This window comes from Mercenaria mercenaria, chromosome 6 (genome assembly GCF_021730395.1).
Source record: "Mercenaria mercenaria strain notata chromosome 6, MADL_Memer_1, whole genome shotgun sequence".
Classification (NCBI taxonomy): domain Eukaryota; kingdom Metazoa; phylum Mollusca; class Bivalvia; order Venerida; family Veneridae; genus Mercenaria; species Mercenaria mercenaria.
In genome coordinates, this window is record NC_069366.1 from 65,757,267 (window position 1) to 65,782,481 (window position 25,215).

General features: G+C 34.6%; 2 protein-coding genes across 2 annotated transcripts; one reads left to right on the forward strand and one right to left on the reverse strand.

Moving 5' to 3' along the window:
• Positions 1-1,975: 1,975 nt before the first annotated feature.
• Positions 1,976-12,509, reverse strand: LOC123548554 (mitochondrial import inner membrane translocase subunit Tim21-like). Its single transcript, XM_045335903.2, has 6 exons — positions 12,087-12,509; positions 10,803-10,865; positions 8,032-8,129; positions 6,077-6,150; positions 5,181-5,280; positions 1,976-3,498 (listed from the first exon to the last, which is right to left on the reverse strand). The coding sequence occupies exons 1-6, from the start codon at positions 12,310-12,312 to the stop codon at positions 3,409-3,411; spliced, it is 651 nt and encodes a 216-aa protein (XP_045191838.2). The 5' UTR covers positions 12,313-12,509; the 3' UTR covers positions 1,976-3,408.
• A 262-nt stretch (positions 12,510-12,771) lies between these two features.
• Positions 12,772-21,351, forward strand: LOC123548555 (mediator of RNA polymerase II transcription subunit 10-like). Its single transcript, XM_045335904.2, has 4 exons — positions 12,772-12,948; positions 18,016-18,099; positions 19,212-19,314; positions 19,914-21,351. Exons 1-4 carry the CDS (start codon positions 12,827-12,829, stop codon positions 20,007-20,009), a joined length of 405 nt encoding a protein of 134 aa, XP_045191839.1. The 5' UTR covers positions 12,772-12,826; the 3' UTR covers positions 20,010-21,351.
• Positions 21,352-25,215: the final 3,864 nt, after the last annotated feature.

The following is a 25,215-nucleotide window of genomic DNA, read 5'->3' on the forward strand; positions in this document are numbered from 1 at the left end:
AAATACCACCTCTATCGCATACACAAGGTTTTTCTTTGATTTGACCTAGTGACCTAGTTTTTGATCCGAGATGATACATTTTCGAACTCGGCCTAGATTTCATCAAAGTTATCATTCTGACAAATATTCATGAAGATTAAATGAAAAATACAGCCTCTATCGCATACACAAGGTTTTTCTTTGATTTGACCTAGTGACCTAGTTTTTGACCCGAGATGACCCATTTTCGAACTCGGCCTAGATTTCATCAAGGTTATCATTCTGACCAATATTCATGAAGATTAATTGAAAAATACAGCCTCTATCGCATACACAAGCTAAATGTTGACAGACGACGGACGACAGACGACAGACGACGGACGCCGGACATCGAGCGATCAGAAAAACTCACCTGAGCATTGCTCAGGTGAGCTAAAAATAGATAAGACAAACAATGTACATGTACCTGTATTTGTGGATTTGGATAAGTCTTGTACTATATGGCAATGTGTGACCATAAAGGTGAGCAAGTGTTCAATGTCTCAAAACCATATATCACAGATATCAATCAGTTTAGACAAAATATGGAATGGTATGCAAAACTTAACTAATTTCTATGTCAAAAAAGGGTCATAACTGAGCTAAAGTCCTTGTCCTAATTAGGTAGTCTTGCCTACATATGTAGACTATGATGGTAAACAAGAGCTGTCACTAATGGTGACAAATGCCCCCGCAGCGCCTTGACCTTTGACATGGTGACCTTGACCTTTGACGTGGTGACCCCAAAGTCAATAGGGGTCGTGTACTCAATAAGTACTATTAGCATGTGAAGTTTGAAGGTCCTGGGTGCAGTGGTTCGCGAGTAAAGTGCCTTCATGCAAAAAGTTAACATTGGCCCCTGTGACCTTGACCTTTGACCTGGTGACCCCAAAGTCAATAGGGGTCATGTACTCGATGATTACTATCGGCATGTGAAGTTTGAAGGTCCTGGGTGCAGTGGTTCGCGAGTAAAGTGCCTTCATGCAAAAAGTAAATGTTGTGACTAACGAATGAACGAACGGATGGACAGTTGAAAACTAATATGCCTCCCTTCGGGGGCATAAAAAGTGGTCTAAGTTTCAAAGCCATATGACAAACAGGTTAGGCAAAATATGGACTGGTATGAAAAATTTAACTGATTTCCAAGTCCAAAAAGGGCCATAATTCAGCCAAAATACTTGACAGAGTTATGTACTCTTGCCTACATGTAGAGACTGTCCAAAGTATCAAAGCCATTACAAAACATGGACTTGAATGAAATCTGAACCAATTTCCATGTTCAAAAAGGGCCATAATTCAGAGTTATGTACTCTTGCCTATAGGTAGAAACTGTTGTAATAAACAAGTGTTTAAAGTTTGAAGTAAATATCTTTGATGGTTTACAAGATATTACCATTTCATAAGAACTTTAACCAAGCCAACGCCGTCACCGGGTGAGTAGTATAGCTCTCAATACTCTTCGAATAGTCGAGCTAAAAACCAGTTATAAAACAAGCTTATCAATATGCACATGTGATTCTGTTTGTTTGTTTTTGGTTTAACACCATTTTTCAGCAGTATTTCAGTTATGTAATGGCAGGCAGTTAACCTAACCAGTGATCCTGGATTGTGTACCAGTACAAATCTGTTCTCCCCAAATAGCTGCCAACTTCCCCAAATGAATAGGAGGTGGAGAATGAACGACTTCAGACACAATACCCTTGATCAAATCATCACAGAGAAATAATTATGCCTTGATTGGGGATCAAACTCAAGACCCTGCAATCTGTAGATCCGCATTGAGCCAAGCTGAATTCTATTGCAAAGAAAAATGACAATGGGGATGAGAAGAAGATCACCAGCACTTATGGACACCCGTTTTTATACAGCAGCAACTATCATTGCATAGCCGTATTAGACCCAGTACCTACCTGGTTACACATTGAGTCAAAACACCCTTGTACAAGGGTTTGTCAAATGATGGTTTAACATATTTATTTTGTTGGTATTAACTTCAAATACATTACTATAATGTTTTTAGCATTCATTACATTTCACTATCACTGCATTCATTAAACAATATTCTTACATCTGTTTTAAATATCACAAAAATAAAGCAAACGTGGAACACACAACACAATATTCCTTCCTAAATCAGTTACAGTCTAAAAATGACTGCTAAGACATAAAGGGTAGACAAAACATTTGTATTAAGATAGTTCTGGATGTTTGAATCAATTTTGTAGAATTTGATTAAACATTCATATTTCTAAACTCCTGAATATACTTACAAAATCTGGCAAATAAAAAAGATAGTGTCATGTGGTTTATTTTTTGCAACACTGATTTGAAACGTTTTGACCTCAACCAAGTTTTCATAATGGGAGTCTATGGGAAAATCACAATTTTGATAGCATTTTCGTTAACAGAAATATTTCTACAATGTAGATTTTCATGAAACTTTTTACAAATGTAAATAAAAAATATAGATCTGTGTTCTTATTTTTTTTAAATATATGAGTTCTGTAAATTTCAAGAAGTTTTGATGGCATTTTTTTGAAATTATTTCACATGTCAACACTTGTTATCATTTATTATCTTTAAATAGAAAGTAATGTTGCCTATACACACAAGATGACATTTATACATTGTATGATTTTTCTTTATGTACACCATATCCAAACTTTATTCCATATTATCTGGATAAATGATATTTCCATCACGACTTCCAGTTTGTCAAACATGCAGAACTACCCTAATAAAGATAAAGCAGCTCAGTAAATTTCAATATGAAGCAAGAATTTATTAACCTCAAAATGAACAATAAAACTACATAGATGACTCCAGCATCAAGGCTGGATAGAGCAATTAATATAGTTCTTGGCTGTTGCGACAATTTACCTCAAAATGAACAATAAAACTACAGTGAAACACTGCTTGCCCCAGCATTAAACCATCAAGTCTGAATAGAGAAATTAAAGTAGTCCCTGGCTGTTTTCTGTATATTTTATATATATAGAGTACCCTGAACAACTTAATCATTTTGCTCTACCCCTCGCCACTTTGAGCGATCAGTATTTGACTGTATTATCATATTATGACATAAAGATATTTCAATGGAAGCTCCAGTGTTTCAAGTGTATCTTCAATGTAAGAAAGCACTAAAGAACTATATACCTTGGCCTGAGAGATCCGATATAACTTCAATGTATTTATGTAAAGCATCTGTTTCAACAGTCACTGCAAAAATGTTCTTCCATAATAACAGTAACAAATATTGAATAGCACACATAGCGACACAGTTTCATACCATTTTCGGATTCTGGGTTAGTACATAACTCGTAATATTTCACTTATTTTCCTACAATAATGTCTTGTAAATGGCATATTGTAAATATAGTATACAATGTGTTATCTATTATCCTCTAATATTATTGTCCTATACGGGAACTGTTCTATCTGCACAAACAGGTATCTGTACGTGTATTTCCCAGAATCATCCTGAAAACAACAACAATGTAAGTGAGCTTTAACAGCATATATATCTCTTTTATAAATACCATTCTCTATTATCCTTCACTGTGTACATGCATATAAAATAGAAGTCCCAAAGACTTAAATTATCAACATTGGTATTATTTTCACAAATTATTGTAGACTTCAAAATATTTACGATGGTATTATTTTTGCAAAGTACCACAGACTTCAAAATATTAACAGTGATATTATTTTTGCAAAGTACCAAAGACTTCAAAATATTCATGGTGGTATCATTTTCATTATTCTCACAAACAGAGCAAATTGTGAATTCAAATCTGTCCTGTATATGAAGCAGCACTTTATCCTGCAGTGTAAATAACTCTAAAGCACATACTCTTCACATAGTGAATTTGGCCAAAACTATACAAGAAAATCTTCCCTTTTAAATTGTTAGGGTACCAAAAACTGGACAGAAGATTGTAGGAGATTGCAAAATTAGTGTGTACATGGTAAGTACTACATATTTGCCATATCCTGGAGATCCTTATACACTGGCTGGATACTTACTTTATTTAGCAACAAGAGCTGTCAAGGCAACCAATGCTTGACTATTCAAACTGTTTCCCAGAAGCAGGAATATTACCCTAAATGTTAATATATCTATAGAGTTTCAATCTACATTAGTTTTGGAGAAAGTAATTTAACCAGGAGTCCAAAAGGGGGCATAATTTGGCCAAAATGCATGTCAGAGTTATGGGACTTGATGCTATCACCTAGTTTTATAACCCAAAAGACACAAGTGAAGTTTCAAATCAAAATTTGCATTAGTTTTGGAAATAGTAACTTGCACACAAAACTTTAACCAGAATTTTATAAGTCCAAAAGGGGGTATAATTTGGCCAAAATACATGTCAGACTTTTGGGACTTATCCTGTGAGGTTGGTTATTAAACATAGAAAAAGAAAAAATAAGTTTCAAAGCTATATGCCTATAAATAATAGCTATATGTACTTGCATGCACAATTTCAACTAGGATTTTCTAAGTTCAAAAGGGGGTACAATTCGGCCAAAATACATGTCAAAGTTATGGGACTTGACTCAGTGAGGTTGGTAATTGACTTAGAAAAAAAAATAGTAAGTTTCAAAGCAATATGCCTTTAACTGGTAGCTATATGTACTTGCATGCAAAACTTTAACAAAAGCTTGTAGAACATGAAATGCCCTCGGTAATTGCACAAGGAACAGAAATTATTTTCTCACTGTAAACAAAGATTCTACTGTTCTGGTTCAATGTGACCTTGACCTTTGACCTACTGCCTTCAAAATAACGGACTGTTCTACATACTGACCGACTGACAAACATCTGCAAAACAATATACCCCTCCTTCGAAAGGGGGCATAAAAAAGGTGTAACACCGACACCAGGATGAGTGGAATAGTTAGACTATCTTCAAATAGTTGAGCTAGAAACATCATGTGCAGTTTGAGACAGAATTTGCAAAACCTCTCCATTTTATTGAACTATGACCATTTGGGGATTGCTATTTTGACAGGAAACCGCTACTCTCAATGAAATTATTGTGCAACACTTGTAAGTTTTTGTGTTGTTATAAAAGGGACTTTAAGTTGAGCTCCAGATTCACGGGACAGTAAAACATGATAAGGAACAAAAAAAGGAAAAATCATTTGAAAATAATATTTACCTTGACAACTTCCAAGTTAACTTCTGCTTTCTTATCGGAACCTTGAATATAGAACTTCATTCTCATATGCTGTCTTCCATCTTGCTCAAATATTACATGACTAGAAATACAGAAATCAGAGCAAAAACACATTACATAATGAGTCAGACAAGGAAAACATTTAGAGAAAAAAACTTAAGGATGATCGTTTAAAAATTATTCATGACAAGAGTTACCGGTATGGTGTTTGCACTCTGCCCTGTCTCTCACTGATATATGTTTATATTGCAGGGTAATTAACATGTCTTCAGTACTTCAGGAGTTTGGCTCCAGACAATGAAAATTCACTTTGAAAATACAAACACTATATAACTGGGAGATAATTATTTAAGATATAGTTAGTTTTTTGGACTCGGCACTTCCTCTCATTGCCATCTTTAACCAACCAAGTTTTGCGACTTTCTCTTTTGTGAATTTAAAGCTTTTGTTCGAACAAAAATGTGTGAAGGACAGTGGGATGGACTACATCTCCATCTGCTTTCATGGTGGGGGATAAAAAGTATGTATCCAATTCTAATACCACACTGTTTCAATAGAATAACTGTCTCACTGTTTCATTTGTCAGCAAGTCCTTTTTTTAATAGTCCACAATAACTCTGCTCTATCATGCCGATAAACTGTCAACATGGCTCAGCTTTACAGGAAATATAAATTTATACTTAAAATGCTTCTGTGTTCGCAATGATAAACCTATAGGAACATTTTACAATTTCACGAAAAAGAAGAATATTCCAGGTGTCACACAGCTCTAGTCCCTACGACTGATAACACCACATCATAATATAAGATAAGTGCATAAGATTAAGTTAATTCAATTAATTTTGATATTTACAGAGAATTACGGCCTTCACATTTACCTGACATGCCTACGTCTGCCCCTTCTCGTCTCCTCTCCATAACCTTTGATTGGTTCACCTAGAGCTACAATCACCTAAAAGGTAACAGATTAATAAATTTATCAATATAAATATAAAATAGTATCTGTAGGCACTTGCACAGATGTCAGAGCACAAGATGAATACAGCCGTTATTATACCCTCACAAAACGAAGTTTGGGGGGGGGGGGGGGGGGGGTATGTAGGAGTGAGCTTGTCTGTCGGTCGGTCAGTCGGTCTGTTGGTTTTCATGGTTTCTGGATAATAACTCATGAAAGGCTTGACCAATTTAAATAATTTTTGGTACACAGGTGTAGCATCAGAAAATACAGGTCAAGTTTGACTTTGAGGTCAGTAGGTCAAGGTCACAGTGCCCCTGAACAGTTAAATGGTTTCCGGATGGTAACTTGAGAATGCTTGGGCCTAGGATCATAATTTTTGGAGCACAGGTGTAACACCATGAAATACAGGTCAAGCTTGATTTTGAGGTCAGTAGGTCAAAGGTCAAGGTCACAGTGACCCAGAATAGTTAAACGGTTTCCGGATGATAACATGAGAATTCTTGGGCCTTGGATCATGATTTTTTTGTACACAGGTTTAACATGATAAAACACAGGTCAAGTTTGACTTTGAGGTTAGTAGGTCAAAGGTCAAGGTCACAATGACACGAAACAGTTAAACAGTTTTCAGATGATAACTTGAGAACGCTTGGGTCTATTTATATTTTGGGTTTTACAGCACACCAACACAGTATAGGTTATATGGTGTCAAACAGGACTACAAATTTTGGTTTCACATTTACATCATAATAAAAACATGAGGTATGGAATCAAAATTTGCATACCTGCTGGAATCACAGAGTTACAGCAAAACCAAGTGTTAAGACCCTATTAGTCGCGTCTTATGATCATGCAAGGGTAAGGCAGTGGTTCCAATTCTTTTCATACATAGATCGTCCCAGAACCACATGGGGTCTAGGATCATGAAAATTGATAGGTAGGTTGGTTATGACCAGCAGATTACCCCTAATGATTTTGAGGTCGGTAGGTCACAGGTCAAGGTCACAGTTACCCCCAACATTTAGACAGTTTTCGGACAATAGCTTCATAATGCTTAGGCCTTTGATCACGAAACGTAGTAGGGAGGTTGCTCATGACCAGCAGATGACCCCAATTGATTTCGAGTTCAAAAGGTCAAAGTTCAGAGTGACTCTGAACATTTAAACCTTTTCTGGACAATAACTTGAGAATGCTTGGGCTGAGGATCATGAAATTTCATAGGGAGGTCGATCATGACCAGCAGATGACCCCTATTGATTTTGAAGTCAGTAAGTCAAAGGTCAAGCAAGTTCGTCTTTGACATTGGCTTAGTTCTGTGACAAGGCCTGGCCATATTGTTGGGGTATAATTCGTCACTCTTGTGACAACTCTAGTTTACTTCTGATGAAGTATTGTTTTTCGAACTGATATTATATTCCTAGACTTAGAACCAAAAATAAATCAATGACAACTTTCCATTGACCTCTAAACACTCAAAACTTTATAAACTTTGCAATCCACAAACTCTTGTCTTATTGTTTGTTTTGTTGGGTTTAACATTGCATTGACACAATTCAGGTCATATGGCAACATTCCAGCTTTGATGGTGGAGGAAGACCCCATCATGTGCCCCTCCGTGCATTATTTCATCACGGGCAGGCATGTGGGTAGAACCACCAACCTTTTGTAAGCCAGCTGGATGGCTTCCCCACATGAAGAATTCAATGCCCTGAATGAGGCTCGAACCCACATTGGTAAGGGGAAAGTGTTTTGAAGTCAGTGACCTTAACTACTTGACAACGGAGGCCCTAAACTCATGTCTTAATCACATAGATGTTTTGGTCAGTACTACCAAGTTTTATGACAAAAAAAAAAAGAAAATATTTTTGTAGGGACTACCTCAGAATCGTTTGAGCATCTTTTGAACGCTTTACTATAGACACCAGTTGAACTGTCACCAGCAAATAATTCTCTCCCAATGTAGTAAAACATTGCTCCTGAAAAAGATATACAACATGATACAGGTGTAATGCATGATAAACAACATGATACAGATATACAACATGATACAGGTGTAATACATGATAAACAACACAATACAGATATACAACATGATACAGGTGTAATACATGATAAACAACATGATACAGATATACAACATGATACAGGTGTAATACATGATAAACAACATGCTACAGATATACAACATGATACAGGTGTAATACACGATAAAAAACATGATACAGGTGTAATGCATGATACAAATGTAAACAACATGATACAGATATACAACATGATACAGGTGTAATACATGATAAACAACATGATACAGATATACAACATGATACAGGTGTAATACATGATAAACAACATGATACAGATATACAACATGATACAGGTGTAATACATGATAAACAACATGATACAGATGTACAACATGATACAGGTGTAAAGCACGATAAACAACATGATACAGCTATACAACATGATACATATATACAACACACTACAGATATAACATGACACAGAAATACAACATGACACATATTCAACATGATACAGATATACAACATGATACAGAATGATAAAGTGCACAATTTACAACATGATACAGGTGTAGTTCATGATATAAAACATGACACAGATACGACACAAAACATAATACAGATATAGTAAATGATATACAACAGGATACAGACATACAACATGATAACGCAGGGTTTCTTTTATCAGGAGGGGAAGGGGCCCTGGCCTGTGATTTGGGGAAAATATAGCTAGGTATTTGGACAAAGGAGAATAAAAAAAACCTGATGTAAAGTCAATTTCTGGGGAAAACTGCATGATTTAAAAGAAATTTTCTGAGAGGAAGGGGCTTATTAATGACCCCTATTATAGACGGGAAAAAAACTGTTGTAACAGTATACAATAAACAATATGATACAGATATAATACATGATATACAACATGACATAGATATACAACATGACTTAGATATACAACATGATACTGGCATACAACATGATACAGATATAGTTCAAGATATACAACATGATACAGATATAGTACACAATATACAACATGATACAGATTTACAACATGATGCAGAAATAGTACACAATATACAACATGATACAGATATACAACATGGTACAGATATACAACATGGTACGGCGTATGTTCTCCGTGACTATTTGATAAACGACATAGTGTTTGAAATCATTAGTCCTCCACCGCTGATTCAAGTGGGGAAGTTGGCAGTTACTTGCGGAGAACAGGTTTGTACTGGTACAGAATCCAGGAACACTGGTTAGGTTAACTGCCCGCCATTACATGACTGAAATACTGCTGAAAAACGGCGTTAAACCCAAAACAAACAAACAAAATACAACATGGTACAGATATGCAACATGATATAGATATAGGATACAATATACAACATAATACAGATATAGTACATAACATACAACATGATACAGATATACAACATGACACAAATATAGTTCACGATAAATAATATGATACAGATATGACATAACACAGATAGAGCATACAATATACAACATAACACAGATATACAACATGATACAAATATAGTACATGATATACAACATGACACAGATACAGTTCACAATATATAACATGACACAGATATAGTATCAATATACAACATCATACAGATATACAACATTGATACAAATACACAATAAACGACAACTTACATGATACATAGACAGTAGAGAATATACAAGGTGACACAGATATGCAACATGATACAGATGTAGTTCACCATAAACAACATGATACAGATATAATTAACAAATAATCAAGACCTTCGAGTGGTTTATCATCTAATTTACCATGGTTAAGTTCAGATGCGTAGGATTTGAACCACGAGGGAGTTAGCCCGAGTGGTTAAATACTGAAGCATCTGAACGATGAACAGACTAGTAAATTAGATGATAAATCAACAAGAAGGCCTTTATTGTTTTCATACTGACATGGTCATTGACATATTTTGATAAATATTATGCTGGACTTCATTTACACGAGGAGTAATGTATAGGATGTCACGGGCAATTTGACGTCATAACTGACGTCATAATGTTCTCTTACCGGTCCGCGCATCAACCGTTGTTTATCGCAGAATATACAGAGCTTGGTTTCCATCTTTGTTTAACTGGAAATCAAATCGAGCCATGTTAGAATATACAATATATAACATAATACAAATACACAACATGATACCGATATAGTACATGATACAGATATAGTACATGATATGTAATATTACACAGATATACAATACGATATAGATATAGCACACAAGATTAAAAATCTTATACATATTACCTCCTTTCATTTGTAAGAAATTGCAAACTGAATTAATATGTCATTTTCTCAAGTCAAGTGATTTGATTCGGGGAGTTCTTTGAAAAGAAAATATATCTGCAAAATTAGTTTGAAATAAAATAATCAAAATTTAGTTTATCTAAAGTATTGACAGATTAAAATTGTGTTAATTATGATTAGTGGGTATAGAACAATACATAGCAATGAGGTCAAAATGCATGAGACAGCAAGGGAAGTCTGACCAAAAATGTCATATAGATAAAAAAGCTGGGTTTTAAATATTTTATATATATCTAATAAAGAAATCAAAAATTGGATACCTAACATTCCAATGGCTGCAAGTGAAATTCCCAAGTAGCTAACATCCTTCCCAGCCTCTTTCACTTGAAATAGAAGAAAAATTAGAGTAATTATTATATTTTGTTATTATTTTGGTATTATAGACAAGAACTTCGAAACATTTCACAGGTAAATTCCATTTCCAGATAACATGTTGGTAAACAGTCCCATTTCTTAAACATTTTCATGTTTGTTGTCAAAACCTATTGCAAATATTTCTAACTTACACCATCATTCACATTAAATGAAATTAGTGATAATTTTCAGAACGATCATTTGCTGCAATGTTGATGTCCACAGAGGCATTGGAGAGACTACATCGTCAAGGTCGAAGTAAGAACTGCCTTGAACTTGACAGTTCAGATGAAACTTTTAATCTTTTCCATGTTTCAAGCTCATGCTTATAAATGCAAATTAATATGAAATATTTCTAGGGGAGGCTCAATAGAGGGAAACTATTTTTAAATTTAAGATATTTAAAAAATATATTCTAATTCAGTTTACTGTTTTTAATCATGTGATAAATCAGTTAGTCAATACACATGGGTGTGTTACTGGTGAGTATCATCATGCTTAGGAGAATCTCAGGCTACATTTTAAAAAGTCTTTGTTTGCTGTCTCCCGACCCTACTTTTTTAAGCTGGGTAGGAAGGTAGGTAGGTAATTTTTTTTTGGGAGGGGGGGATTATACTTTTACCAGTAATATGATTATTCCTTAGTAATATCTTTTCTGTATATTTTGTATAAAAGGATGAAATTAAATAATACAATTTAAACTTTCTCTGTACTTATTATTTTGCTTACTTATTTATGCGGCACTTGTCATACCACAACTTAGAAAACAATTTGACCAGCATTGTCCAAGAAAAACTTTTGGGGCACAGCATTTTAAGCGGGTTTCTAAGGTAGGGAGATGTAGCAATTTAAACAAATGTATTTTTAATTTTGGCCTAAGGGAACATAGTCTGGCAGCAAACTCGCCTCTCCTTGGCTCGTTTGCTACCCAAATTACATTCCCTGAGATTCCCCCGCGCATGATGATACTATCCAGTGTTAAACACACTTGTATGTATTATCTAACTTCAACGAATAGCATGTTAGCCATAAACAATAAAAAATCATATGAACAAGGCCATATTTTACTTCCTGGCTTCGAAGTGTCAAGCTTGGGTCAGCTACCAATAACTTTATTTGATCTTTGGTTTTATTCAATCTGCTATTGAACTGTTGGCCTTCTGTTTCATTTTTTAAACCAGTAAATTTACCTTTTTGTCCCATTGTCAGTCCAGCGTATGGGTTTTCTCTAGCCACATCAAGTTCTGTCCCAGCTTTACCAGAACCTGTTTGTTCTGGTTTGGCATCTTTAGATTTTAATCGAACAGACCAAACAAACGGAGCAATCCTTCTGTTACTTAGCTGGAGACAACTTTTCTCTAACATACACACAACCCTGTACTTAGTTGCAAATCTGCTTGCTATGCTCAAGGCCATCTTTCTAAAATTTTGTTTCTAACAGATTACAGTAATTTGAGCGTCACTTTACGAACATTTGTTTACATGCTTGGGTTTAACAATCTTAACATATTATCATTAGTTTTTTTTTAACATTACTTAACACAAACAAGTCTTTGAATCTTTTAAAAAAAAACACACACACAACAAATCTTTTATTTTAGGAGTGACTTCCCTTGGATTTGACTGAGAATTGATTGTAATTAAATATGAACAGTATTCATTGTATCTGACCAAAATAATCTTTTGGAAAATCTCATACTAAACGAAAAGAATGGGTGCTTTTGTATACTGAATCCTTTTATTAAACGCCTTTAGGAAATAATTAAGTAAGTAGATGTAATAGAAAGGGTTACCGTCATACCCGGTTTGATTTTGTGTCTAGAACAAGGTCTATTTTTTAAAAAACAAAATCAAGCAGTACGGTGTTATGTGAAATTTCGCCTCTACTAAATGTGCCACTTCATACATTAAAAAGAGGAAAAGCTAAGTCATGGCAGATAGGTTTGAAAACCTTGAGGAGCAGTTAGAAAGATTTATTGAGAACACTAGACAGCTTGGAATTATCGTCAGTGATTTTCAGCCTCAAGGACAAAATGCTCTCAACCAGAAATTGTAAATAATCGCGATATTTTTTACCAAACTGTGAATTTTTATCTTTTTAAGAACACGCCATTATAAGGAATTTTAACTGTAAATAGAAGTAATATAATATAAGTCAGATTGTACATACCAATATTATGACAATTAAGGTAATTTATTACCAAATTGGGAAAACAAATACAAATGGGCCTAAGAAGCTACAACGCTTAACATTGCTAGCAAGACATTTCGACCCCAAGACATTTCAAGCCCAAGAGACAATTCGACCCCAAGACATTTCAACCCCAACTCCTTGGTCATTTCGACCCCATTCAATGATATGCCTGAAAACATCTAAGAATGCCGTCATTATCATAATTAAGCTTTAATCTATAGATAATTGAGCAATTTCAAAATGTAATAACGCTTAATTAGCAATTAAAAAGTTAAAATACGGTTATTTTCGCGAAAATAAGATTTTTTTTTACGAAAATGAGCCATATTTGTCTAAATTTCTTTATTTTCTAAAATTCTTTTTCTAGTTTCTTAAAGACTACATTAGTACCTGCCTTCATATGAAAATGAGTGATTTTTATCTAAGAACAACGAAATAATCATCATTTATATATTTTTTTTATTAACGAAAAAATAACGGGATTTGTGTATCAGCCGCGTTTATTACGTAAATAATTTAAGAACAAATCGTTCTGATTATCTATCTTAAAATAACCTTCATATAACATATTTTCATACTTTGTGCTTATTTATATTTTCAAATCATCTTAAAGACTATTTTAGAACACGGCTATATTAAAAAAAAAATTAAATCATGGGCCGATTTCGCCGATTTTAATTATGAAAATAACTTTAATAAAGTAACATCTTTAATACCTCTTTATTTATTTTTTTCAACCAAATATAAATAATTATAATGTAACTCAAAGAAGTTTAAGATGTCACCATCTTCATTACATTGATATTTAAAATCATAATCAGAAAAACGTGATCTTTTGATTGGATTATCTCACCTTGATTAATTGTTTGTTGATATACAGCACGTGTATATTTATCTGCAATGGGCATTGCAATTAACAATCAATTAAGTGATTGAGGTGACATCGGATATTTATAAACATGTGTCAACATTATCATTAATTTCTGCGAAAATGTAAAGAAATCAATAGGAAATTAAACAACACATTGTTTATTTTTTTTGCATTTAATGTTATTTTCGTAAGCGATTTTGACGCACACATAAAGTATTTGCTTTACAGAATATGATTTTTGTTATTTACAAACTGCTCTTTTCTTTTCTATGAACGACATTCCTTCCAGTTGTAAAATATCAAACACGAAATCCCCGTTACTCAAAATATAAGAATATATGAGTACTGTTCTGTTAAAAACGGGGAAAAAATTATTATCATATTTTATATCTGTAAGGAAAATGTGGCAGTCGTATTACTTTTTTTATATTAAATATTTTAGCAAATACACGTGATTTAAAGTATGATTTTAAAAGTATGATTTCGGTCACACATTAAACCGGAATCCACCTAAAAAACGGGATACACCGGAATGCATTTTCCATAACCGGGATACACCTGTATTTTGTAAGTTAAAGGTATTTTTGAAGTTTTTTTTTTTTAATAATTCAATCATATATATCATAAATGAATAAAATACGAAAGGAAAATAAAATACGTTCAAACACGTTTCCATTACCGAAATACACCGTTATTTTATTAATAAATGGTATTTTTGTAGGGTTTATTGCAGAAATCATTCGTGTATAATATAAATAATACTAGCAGTAAGTTTCAGAAGGATAAATAAAATTCTTTAACGCAAAACGATTTTATAAGAGATTGAAATTCGGGGACCACGCGTGAAATTGTCATAACCGAAATACACCCGCATTTCTTTAACAAATGGTATTTTTGAAGTGATTTATGGCTGAATTCAAACATATATGTCATAAATTATTATTTTTCAAAAGGAAATTAAAATACTTTTGCACGTTACGTCTTGTACATGATTGAAAATCGGCGTGCGCACTGGAAATTTGTGCATTCAGAATTTCCATGTCCTAGATTCTCTAATGTACACAGGTATTTCTTTAATAAATCGTATTTTTAGGGTTTATGATAGAATTCAATCAGATCTCAAATAAACAATTAATTTACAAAAGGAAGATAAAATGCACAAAACGTTTTTATACAAAGTTGAAAATTTGTTTAGCGCACGGGAAATGTGCGCACTCGCGGATGAACAACAATCGCCAGAATTTTGTTAGCTTTTAAATTAAATAAAAGCTTATCATATTTAACTGCACTTACCTTAAGCTTGTTAGACATTATTTGTCACATGTCACTTGTGTGTGCTTACAAATATACTGATTAATTGATATAATCAAAAGGTGTGATAATCCAATCAAACTCTATCAGGACTAATCAGAAGCACGTGTTTGTTACTCCGCATATATTCAAAGGACATTATTTGTGCTTTGGCAGTAAACGTTTTTATATTCATATATAAACATGATATAATTCTTTTAAAAACTGATTTTTCATAATATATTTTCTTCTTAAATTATCAAATTAAACATGAAGAAATAATTCAATTAGTTCCAATGATAAACTTACCGGTCAGCGCGGTTTATTCCCTGACATGTATTTTGTGTATGATTCATTTAAAAATAGAATATTTATATACATCTGTATATTAATATTTTCTAAAATATGCAAAATGGAAAAAATATAAAATGAAAACATACAACTATTTCTGAGGGGTCGAAATGTCTTTGGGTCGAATTGTCTTTGGGGTTGAATTGTCCAAGAAAATTAAATTTTGGGGTTGAAATGTCTTGGGGTCGGAATGTCTTGGGGTCGAAACGTCTAAGATTCTTAACATCTAATGATGTTTCGGGCTTCTAATCTACATGAACTACATGAACAAATAATTTTGGAACCTAGCAAGGCTGTATCTTGTATCGACCGGGGGCTAAACTACGGGTATATGAAAGTGTTTTAAGACGGGGGGTGGCGAAATCTGATTTTGACTTGCGTGTCCGTTTTTGACAGTCGCTATTTTGTACTTGTCTGTATGATAGTTTATCAGGTCGGAGACATCCCCTGGATTGAGAGACATTCTCTCGATCTAAACATTATCCCTCGTTTGAAAGACAAGCTTAAGCAATGAAAATCATTGAAAGAGTAATTAAAACTCTCTTTTTAGAATGTTCAAATTTATTTCAGATATAGAAAATTATCTTTCTTCTATCAAATTTTCAAAATCAAAATTATTTTGGGAATTTTGTTTAAGCATTATAATGCTTATGCAAACTTCTATGACAATGTGTTTCTTGTAAAGTTTACTTGAAATAACAAGTTGTTTCAATGATTAAATAATGCGACTGTAAAGAAATGATTGTTTTAAGCTCTAATGATTTCATGTTTTTTCAACACTTAAGCTAAATACAGTCTTTCGATCGAAAGACATTTTGTCTTTCAAACAAGAGACAGTGTTTAGATCTAGAGACTGTGAGTGTCTATCAATCCAGGGGAAGTCTCCGACCTGTTTATAGTAAATTTCACTTGTCAGTAAAAGCTTTGGGAGATACTCATTGGGACAACCAGGGCAATACGGACAATTGAATTTGCCACCCCAGTAAGAGGATAAAAAACTCGCAATAATTTATGTGTAATGTTAGTCCAGGACAGTTTCAGGACAGCGTGATAACTTTTGACTGTCGCTGTCTCCATCACGTCCAAACTTATTCTGCATATTTCTGTTAGGAAATCCACTGGGAACGTTTTCTGGTATATGTACAAAGTATTTGTAATGATTACATCATGATCTCTAATAATGATGTTATGTTGACATTAAACATTTGTTAAAGCATAAACTTGCCTCGCTGACATTTCATTATGTGTATTTTGTGTTTTATTTCTGTCATTTAGTGTCATATCGGCAGTCTGCTGTTATTGAATCCAGTGTCAGGGTAGATATCTCCTCGCACCTGTCATGTCATATTTTCGAAGATTTAAGTCTCTTATTTAAAATTATGGATTAAATTCAACCCATGTGAAGTTTCTACATGAATATTAAATTATTAATGTTTACTTTATTAAAGCAAGTAAGCCTGCTTGACCAGTATATTAAGACTTTAAATTAAATAATTTTTTAGATTTTTTAGAATCTTCATTTTCCTAACAGTATAATGCAGATATGGGTAAGGCTTAGAGGGATGACAACTATAAAATATCAGATCTGGTACAGAATCCAGGAACGCTGGTTAGGTTAACTGCCCGTCGTAAATTACTTAACTGAAATACTGTAGAAAACGGCGTTAAACCCAAAACAGACAAACAAATTAACTATCACAATGTAGCAGTCTTTTAAAGTGCCATGTGGTGGCTGTAAAAAGTCTCCCCGTACTTGGATTCAGTGTTGTTATATTTTCTGGTCATTTGTCAAATTGGGATCACGGAGTCCATTCAGTAGATGTGTAGTAGAGTTCTGTTTAAGCCAGTGCTAGGGGGCATGAGAGGTGTTGCACTTTTCATTACCTCTCATGGACAGACTCGGTCAAAACAAATCTGCTATTATTCTGCTTGGTTGCATTTTATGCTTCCAAAGGATCTTTTTACAGATTTTAGGGGCCTCCGTGGCCGAGTGGTTAAGGTCGCTGACTTCAGATCACTTGCCCCTCATCGATGTTGGTTGGAGCCTCACTTAGGGTGTTGAATCTTCATGTGAAGAAGCCATCTAGCTGGCTTACGGAAGGTTGGTGGTTTTACCAGGTGCCCGCTTGTGATAAATAATGCACGGAGGGGCACCTGGGGTCTTCCTCCACCATCAAAGCTGAAAAGTCATCATATGACCTAAAATTGTGTTGGTGCGACATTAAACCCAACAAAATAAATTTTACAGATTTTATTGATATTAGGTTAATGCTTGTGAAGGAGGAGTGAAACACCAGCAGGTTTGTTCTGATTAGTCTCCTTTTTTTAGGAGAAAAAGCAAATGATGTGCACTGGTACTTTTGATATATTTATATGAATATGTGTTGATCACTGTTTTTTTTTTAAATTTCAGACAGACAATGGTGCAAGGGTTGCAGGAAATAGATAAGATGAAATCACAGATGCAAGATGTACATGTACCTCTAGAAGTTTTTGAGTAAGTCTGTACAATTAATTTATAGATGTAAAGTAATTGAAATTTAATTGGCTGGTAGAAGGTCTGTGGTTCCGACGCAAGTGTGGTTAGAAGGTCTGTGGTTCTGACGCAGGTTCTGGTAGAAGGTCTGTGGTTCTGACGCAGGTTATGGTAGAAGGTCTGTGGTTCTGACGCAGGTTCTGGTAGAAGGTCTGTGGTTCTGGCTCAAGTGCTGATGGTTTTACACAGATGCTTGTAGAAGGCTAGTTGTTCTATACTGTAGAAGGTTGATTGTTCTACACAGACAGTAACACAGGTGCTTGTAGAAGGCTAGTTGTTCTATACTGTAGAAGGTTGATTGTTCTACACAGACAGTAACACAGGTGCTTGTAGAAGGCTAGTTGTTCTATACTGTAGAAGGTTGATTGTTCTACACAGACAGTAACACAGGTGCTTGTAGAAGGTCAATAGTCCTACACAGATGCTTTCAAAACGTTGGTTCTACACAGGTGCTGGTAGAAGGTCACTACTATGCAGACGCTTTCAAAATGTTGGTGGTTCTACGCAGGTGCTGGTAGAAGGTCGCTACTATGCAGACGCTTTCAAAATGTTGGTGGTTCTACGCAGGTGCTGGTAGAAGGTCGCTACTATGCAGACGCTTTCAAAATGTTGGTGGTTCTACGCAGGTGCTGGTAGAAGGTCGCTACTATGCAGACGCTTTCAAAATGTTGGTGGTTCTACGCAGGTGCTGGTAGAAGGTCGCTACTATGCAGATGCTTTCAAAATGTTGGTGGTTCTACGCAGGTGCTGGTAGAAGGTCGCTGCTATGCAGATGCTTTCAAAATGTTGGTGGTTCTACGCAGGTGCTGGTAGAAGGTCGCTTCTATGCAGATGCTTTCAGAAGGTTGGTGGTTTTATACATGAGCTTGAATGAGTGTGGTCAATACTGGATCAGTGCATGCGCATGAATAAAGCAAAGCATGTTCAATGGAAGCTGGGTCAGTTAATGAGTTTGAATGACAATATTGTCTCTGTGTCAGAATTTAATCAACTCAATAGAAATTTGCACAAAAGAGGATTAGAGTATTTAGACAGGACTATTTCAGATGTTACAAAATGTTTTATCTTTGCAGATATATAGATCAGGGCAAAAATCCCAACTTGTACACTAAACATTGTCTTGAGAAGGCACTGGGAAAAAATGAACAAGTGAAGGGAAAAATTGATGCTTTTAAGGTAAGAAGTTAAAGAACAATTTGATACACAATTAATTTTCTACCAAAAGACTTCTTGTGAATATCATTTGCTAGAGAGTCACCACTTCCTCTTCCAGATAATTTTAGGTTTGAGAGTCCATGTGTTGTATTTCAATGCTATTCTTCAAGCAGAAAGAATAATTTGAGGAAACTCAGAAATGAGCCATCTACAGCCATCATTGCCTGCTTATTGACACTTAATTCACATTGGTTTCTATTTTAGAAATTTTGATGTTTAAAACTAAGTGGAGATCTGCCTCTTTAAATGGTTAATTTTATTGTTGATGCTAAAGAATGATATAATGAGCCGTGCCATGAGAAAACCAACATAGTGGCTTGTGACCAGCATGGATCCAGACCAATCTGCGCATCCGCGTAGTCTGGTCAGGATCCATGCTGTTCACTAACAGTATCTCTAATTTCAATAGGCTTTGAAATCGAACAGCATGGATCCTGACCAGCCTGCGCGGATGCGCAGGCTGGTCTGGATCCATGCTGGTCACAAAGCCACTATGTTGGTTTTCTCATGGCACGGCTCAGATGATGAAAAGAAACATACCTGTGCTTTCTGTTTTGCAGAAATTTAAGGCTTTGTTGGTTCTAGAGCTGAGTGAAGTTTTTCCTAAAGAGATGGCCAACTATCGAGCAATGCGTGGTGATGATCGTCCCACTTGAGATGCTTGTTCTACAGTTTTGTGGCCAGTGCAATAAAATCACCAGTGACTGGGTCCAGATTGCTTGAAAACTTTATCCACTTGTTAAGCAGTCAACTATTACAGTTTATGGCTAGATTTAAAAAATGTTTTCAAAACATGTTATGTATACTTTAGTATGTATTTATCTATACAGGACAGTAAAGTTCTACTTGTTTTCATTTGAATTTTTCTCATTTCCCTCCATTTTCTGGGTGAGCTGTTTTACAAAGTTGTCTTATGGCTAGGTTATCAGGTGGATAAAGTTTAGAGAAACCACTTCCTGAAGAAGTGCATACACTGTTGAATAAGATCTGCAAAAGTTTCAGGAACAAGAGTGCTACCTATAATGTGTGTTTTATTGGACACAATGTTATTGATAAAACTGTGGAATTGTGTTAATATTGCTTCAGATCATACAGCAGGGAAAACTTACTTTGGAACATTTTATGTGAAATTAGGTGTTAAAGTTATATGGAGGATCCTTTCGTGTTGCACAATATTTTCACACGAGTTGGCATAAAAACCTCTTTTCAGTTCACATCCTATGATATCCTAAGACTTTACAAACAAGTATTATCTATACAAATATGAAATAAATGAAAATATCAGTTATAGAAAATATACAGAGCTAGGTTACAGTTTTTTTTTATGTCTCGTTTGATGCTTTCCTCCTTTGTACGATTACAAAAATTTATATACAGACATTGATTACCATAGCTTTGGAAACTTCTTTGATGGTTTTGTTTTCATTATTGTAGGCGAACAGTGCTATGGGTGAATTTAAGACAGGCATGACTATTAACTGGCATTCTGCGTTACCACTGGTGATTCCTTAATTAACTGTGAATAAGCTTGCAAACTATCAAGTAATACAAGCAACACAGAAAGTGCCTAATTAGCGGTAGGACTTACTGTAATAAATAAAATCTGTTTTAAAGATCTTTTGGAAGCATAGGAACGCAACAAAGCAACATGATAGCAGACTCGGTTGGATTGAATCTGTTCATGAGAGGTAATGAATTGTGCAACAACCCTCAACCTTAAAACAACAAAAAAAATTTTTTTGGTATAATTACAGTATTTCTAGGTTCAGAATTTACTGTTTAATGGTGACAATTTTGGAGTTTGTTATTTTTCTGTTTTTGACAGTTACAGAACTAGCGCAGGTTTTTATTGTATTCCTGTAGATACACAGAAAGAGAAATTTTTCAGTTGTGTATTCCTTTATCTACTGTTAACAAACTTCTCACTTGTTTTTCATTCTTTTCATCTTATACACTTTGTCAGCATGAAAGTATTGAAAAATAAACTTGTAAACTGCTCACTATGTGTGTCTATGTTTCCAGGTAAAAATTTTATACCGGTACTAAAGAAATAGTAAGCAATATTCCATTTCAGTGCCTTGTATGGTTGTTGCAAGATTGAGACTAGCTTTTTGTATGCTTAAAGTTTTCACAACCGAAACCTCAGATTTCATGTCTGGTTCCTATTTTCAGTTCTAAAATTGTCTACACAAGGCCAATGTCCCAAATGAAGATCAAAAGGTTTTGAGTCTCAGGTTTCATATAGAATGTTCTGATCAATACATTGCAGGATGCAGAAGTGTCCCAACTTAGCTAGGTCAAGGTCACTCTAATTTAGAGGTATTGCACAGTTTTGGAAGAAATTGATCATTTCAGCATGGTACCATATTTGGTAAAAAAAACCTATATCTTTAGACATGTGGCAAAAGCACAATGAAGACTGGAAAACAAGTGTTTCTTCCGCATTATGCATTCGTCTAGTATAATACTGTCAGTATTGAAAAAGCTTTTACACTTGCCGCTTTTCAAAAAGCTTATAAACATTTTTCTTAAACTCACAAGTCTTTGGTTAAAGTTTTGATGCACTTTCACATTATCTCTTTAATCACTTGATGGATTTGTTTCAAACTTAAAATGGTTATTCCTCATCATCACCCACATCATATGGCATAAGGGCCGTAACTCTAACACCAATATTTCATGAATTATTCCCCCTTTTTACTTAGAATTTCAGGTTGAAGTTTTGATGCAATTAAAATCACTCCAAGTTTATTCTAAATGGATTTGATTCAAACTTAAAATATTGTTCCACCTTATCACCAACATCATATGACACAAGGCCCATAACTCTGGTACCAATATTTTATGAACTTTGCCCCCTCCCCCCCCCACCACCCCCACTTTTTCTTGGAATTTCAGGTTTTCATGCACTTCCACTCTTATCTCGGTTATTACTAAATGGATTTGATTCAAACCTAAAACAGTCATTCAACATCATCACTTACATCATATGACACAAGGGCCATAACTCTTGAACCAATGAATTATCCCCCCTTTTTACTTAGAATTTCAGGTAAAAGTTTTGATGCACTTTCACACTATCTCAGTTATTACTACATGGATTTAATTCAAACTTAAAATAGTTGTTCCACCTAATCACCTTAGCTGGACTGCTTCCTCTTAAGAAGAATTCTATACCCCAAGCCTACACCAGTGATGAGTAAGTGATTCTAAGCTGGTGACCTCAAACCTTTCTGTGATGTCTAGGGTAATTTATCCTCCACCTCTGATTGATATCTGGCAGTTGTCTGTTACCGGTACTTGCAGAGAACATGTTAGTATTGGTAATGAATCCAGGAACACAAGATAGGTTAACTGATTGAAATACGTGTATTTAACTGAATTTCATTGAAATCTGCATTAAACCTAACAAAACAAACTACATTGTAAACTCTATAGCCTGGCTCCCTGACTGCATGGTTATTTTTTATATAAATACTGGAAACATTTTCTTAGAACATTTTAAGCCTCTAAAATAGCACAATTTTATCTGATAGTTGAACCATGCCTATGTTTTGAGCCAGGAGCAATAAAACATGTCAATGTAGAAACAACCTTCTGAAGTTACTTCCCTCTTAATGAAGAAAACTGATATATGTAAATAAGAACAAACATAGGACCTATGTTTGGAGCCAGGGGCAATAAAAAATTCAATGTAGAAACAACCTTCTGGAGTTACTTCCCTCTTATTGAAGAAAACTGATACATTTAAATTATGGGGGCAAGGGACAGTAGATTTGAAAATTCCACATATCTGTGCTGGTACCAGTGCGAAAAAAGTCATAAACTAGAACTGTCACAGGAGTGACTCATACCCCTACCATACGGTCTTGTCACAGAAGAATGGCAACCATAAGAAATCTTAAAAAAACTTAGTCTTTGGAGTACTTCATCCTGGGCTTCCACATATAAGTAATACTAGAATAGTAATACTAGTAAATATAAAAAATCTCTAATATTAGAGTTACACTAGAAGTGAATACAAAAAGTGTCTTACGAACCCATGTTACCACAGAAAAATGTATTTACTTTTTACATAGGACTTGTAATAAAAAAGTTAGAAAAATACCTAAAATATTGAAAATCTAAAAATAGGATTTCTAAAAATAGACTAATTCATGGAATTTAAGGGGAAGAAACTCCGTACAAAAGTTAAAAAAAGGTTACTTCCCTTTGGCTCTAAGCCAATCAGAATGAGATTTAGTGAAAATACATCAAAATTAACCTTAAATTCTAGGTAAAAGGGGACACAATTCAAGAAAAATTGGTGTCAGAGTTATGCACCTTGTGTCACATGATGTGGGTGATGAGTTGGAACATCTATTTTAAGTCTGAATCAAATCCATACAGTAGTAACTGAGATATAGTGAAAATACATCAAAATTAACCTTAAATTCTAAGTAAAAAGGGGCATAATGCATGAAAAATTGGTGTCAGAGTTATGCACCTTGTGTCACATGATGTGGGTGATGAGGTGGAACATCTATTTTAAGTTTGAATCAAATCCATTTTGTAATAACTGAGATATAGTGAAAATACATCAAAATCAACCTTAAATTTAAAGTAAAAGGGGACATAATTCATAAAAAATTTATGTCAGAGTTAAGCACCTTATGTCACATGATCTGGGTGATGAGGTGGAACATGTATTTTAAGTTTGAATCAAACCCATTTAGTAATAACTGAGATATAGTGAAAGTACAACAAAATTAACCTTAAATTCTAAGTAAGAGGGGACATCATTCATGAAAACTTGGTGTCAGAGTTATGCACCTTGTGTCACATGATGTGGGCACATGATGTGGGTGATGAGGTGGAACATCTGTTTTAAGTTTGAATCAAATCCATTCAGTAGTAACTGAGATATAGTGAAAATACATCAAAATCAACCTTAAATTCTAAGTAAAAAGGGGCATAATTCATAAAAAATTGGTGTCAGAGTTATGCACCTTGTGTCACATGATGTGGGTGATGAGGTGAACATCTATTTTAAGTTTGAATCAAATCCATTTAGTAATAACTGAGATATAGTGAAAATACAACAAAATTAACCTTAAATTCTAAGTAAAAGGGGACATAATTCATGAAAACTTGGTGTCAGAGTTATGCACCTTGTGTCACATGATGTGGGTGATAAGGTGGAACATGTATTTTAAGTTTGAATCAAATCCATTTGGTAATAACTGAGATAATAGATTTCGGGACGCGACGGGACGGGACGCGCCAAAACCGACTCCTATATACCCCCCTCAAACATGTTTGGTGGGGGTATAAAAATCCAATTTTGATAAATTCAAGCCAAGTGTTGAGCGGATGTATTGCATATACTTGGCACTTCATTATGTGACATTTTCAGCCTGCCAATTCTTTTGCTTCTGTGATTAAAATGAGTAAAATGCTGGTTTCAGGACACTAAAGTTTGAGGCAAAAATGGCTCAAAATGCACACCTTGTACGACCTGTACCATATTATCTGCAAATGACTGACCTATATTTTTAAAGCATGTGACCAGACGAAAATAAGGGTGGGAAGAAAAGTGTCTCTTAACAGTTTACTTTTTCTGCAAATATGAGCTGAATCTGGATGGATGGATGACCGTTTCCATTTCGTCTGACTTCCGTTACCTCAGGTAAGATTTTAGACCCATCTGTCTACATGGAACTAGGAAAATCGATTCAAGCACATATTTATTTTACACAATAATTACTCGTACGCAGGAATCCTTAGTTCTATAAACATCATAAATAACCAGTTGAATATATATGCCTGTAAAGCACATCTACCTATTTTATTTAAACAAGAGGGCCATGAAGGCCCTGTATC

What these genes read in the sequence shown, in the direction of transcription:
- LOC123548554 (XM_045335903.2), bottom strand. Translation starts at nt 12,312, where the DNA reads ATGGCCTTGAGCATAGCAAGCAGATTTGCAACTAAGTACAGGGTTGTG. An exon ending in ACTGACAATGGGACAAAAAG is followed by an intron (nt 10,866 to 12,086) that starts GTAAATTTACTG and finishes TTCTATTTCAAG; the next exon opens with TGAAAGAGGCTGGGAAGGAT. An exon ending in GGCAGACGTAGGCATGTCAG is followed by an intron (nt 5,281 to 6,076) that starts GTAAATGTGAAG and finishes CTGTATTTCTAG; the next exon opens with TCATGTAATATTTGAGCAAG.
- LOC123548555 (XM_045335904.2), top strand. Translation starts at nt 12,827, where the DNA reads ATGGCAGATAGGTTTGAAAACCTTGAGGAGCAGTTAGAAAGATTTATT. An exon ending in AATGCTCTCAACCAGAAATT is followed by an intron (nt 12,949 to 18,015) that starts GTAAATAATCGC and finishes TTTAAATTTCAG; the next exon opens with ACAGACAATGGTGCAAGGGT. An exon ending in GAAAAATTGATGCTTTTAAG is followed by an intron (nt 19,315 to 19,913) that starts GTAAGAAGTTAA and finishes TCTGTTTTGCAG; the next exon opens with AAATTTAAGGCTTTGTTGGT.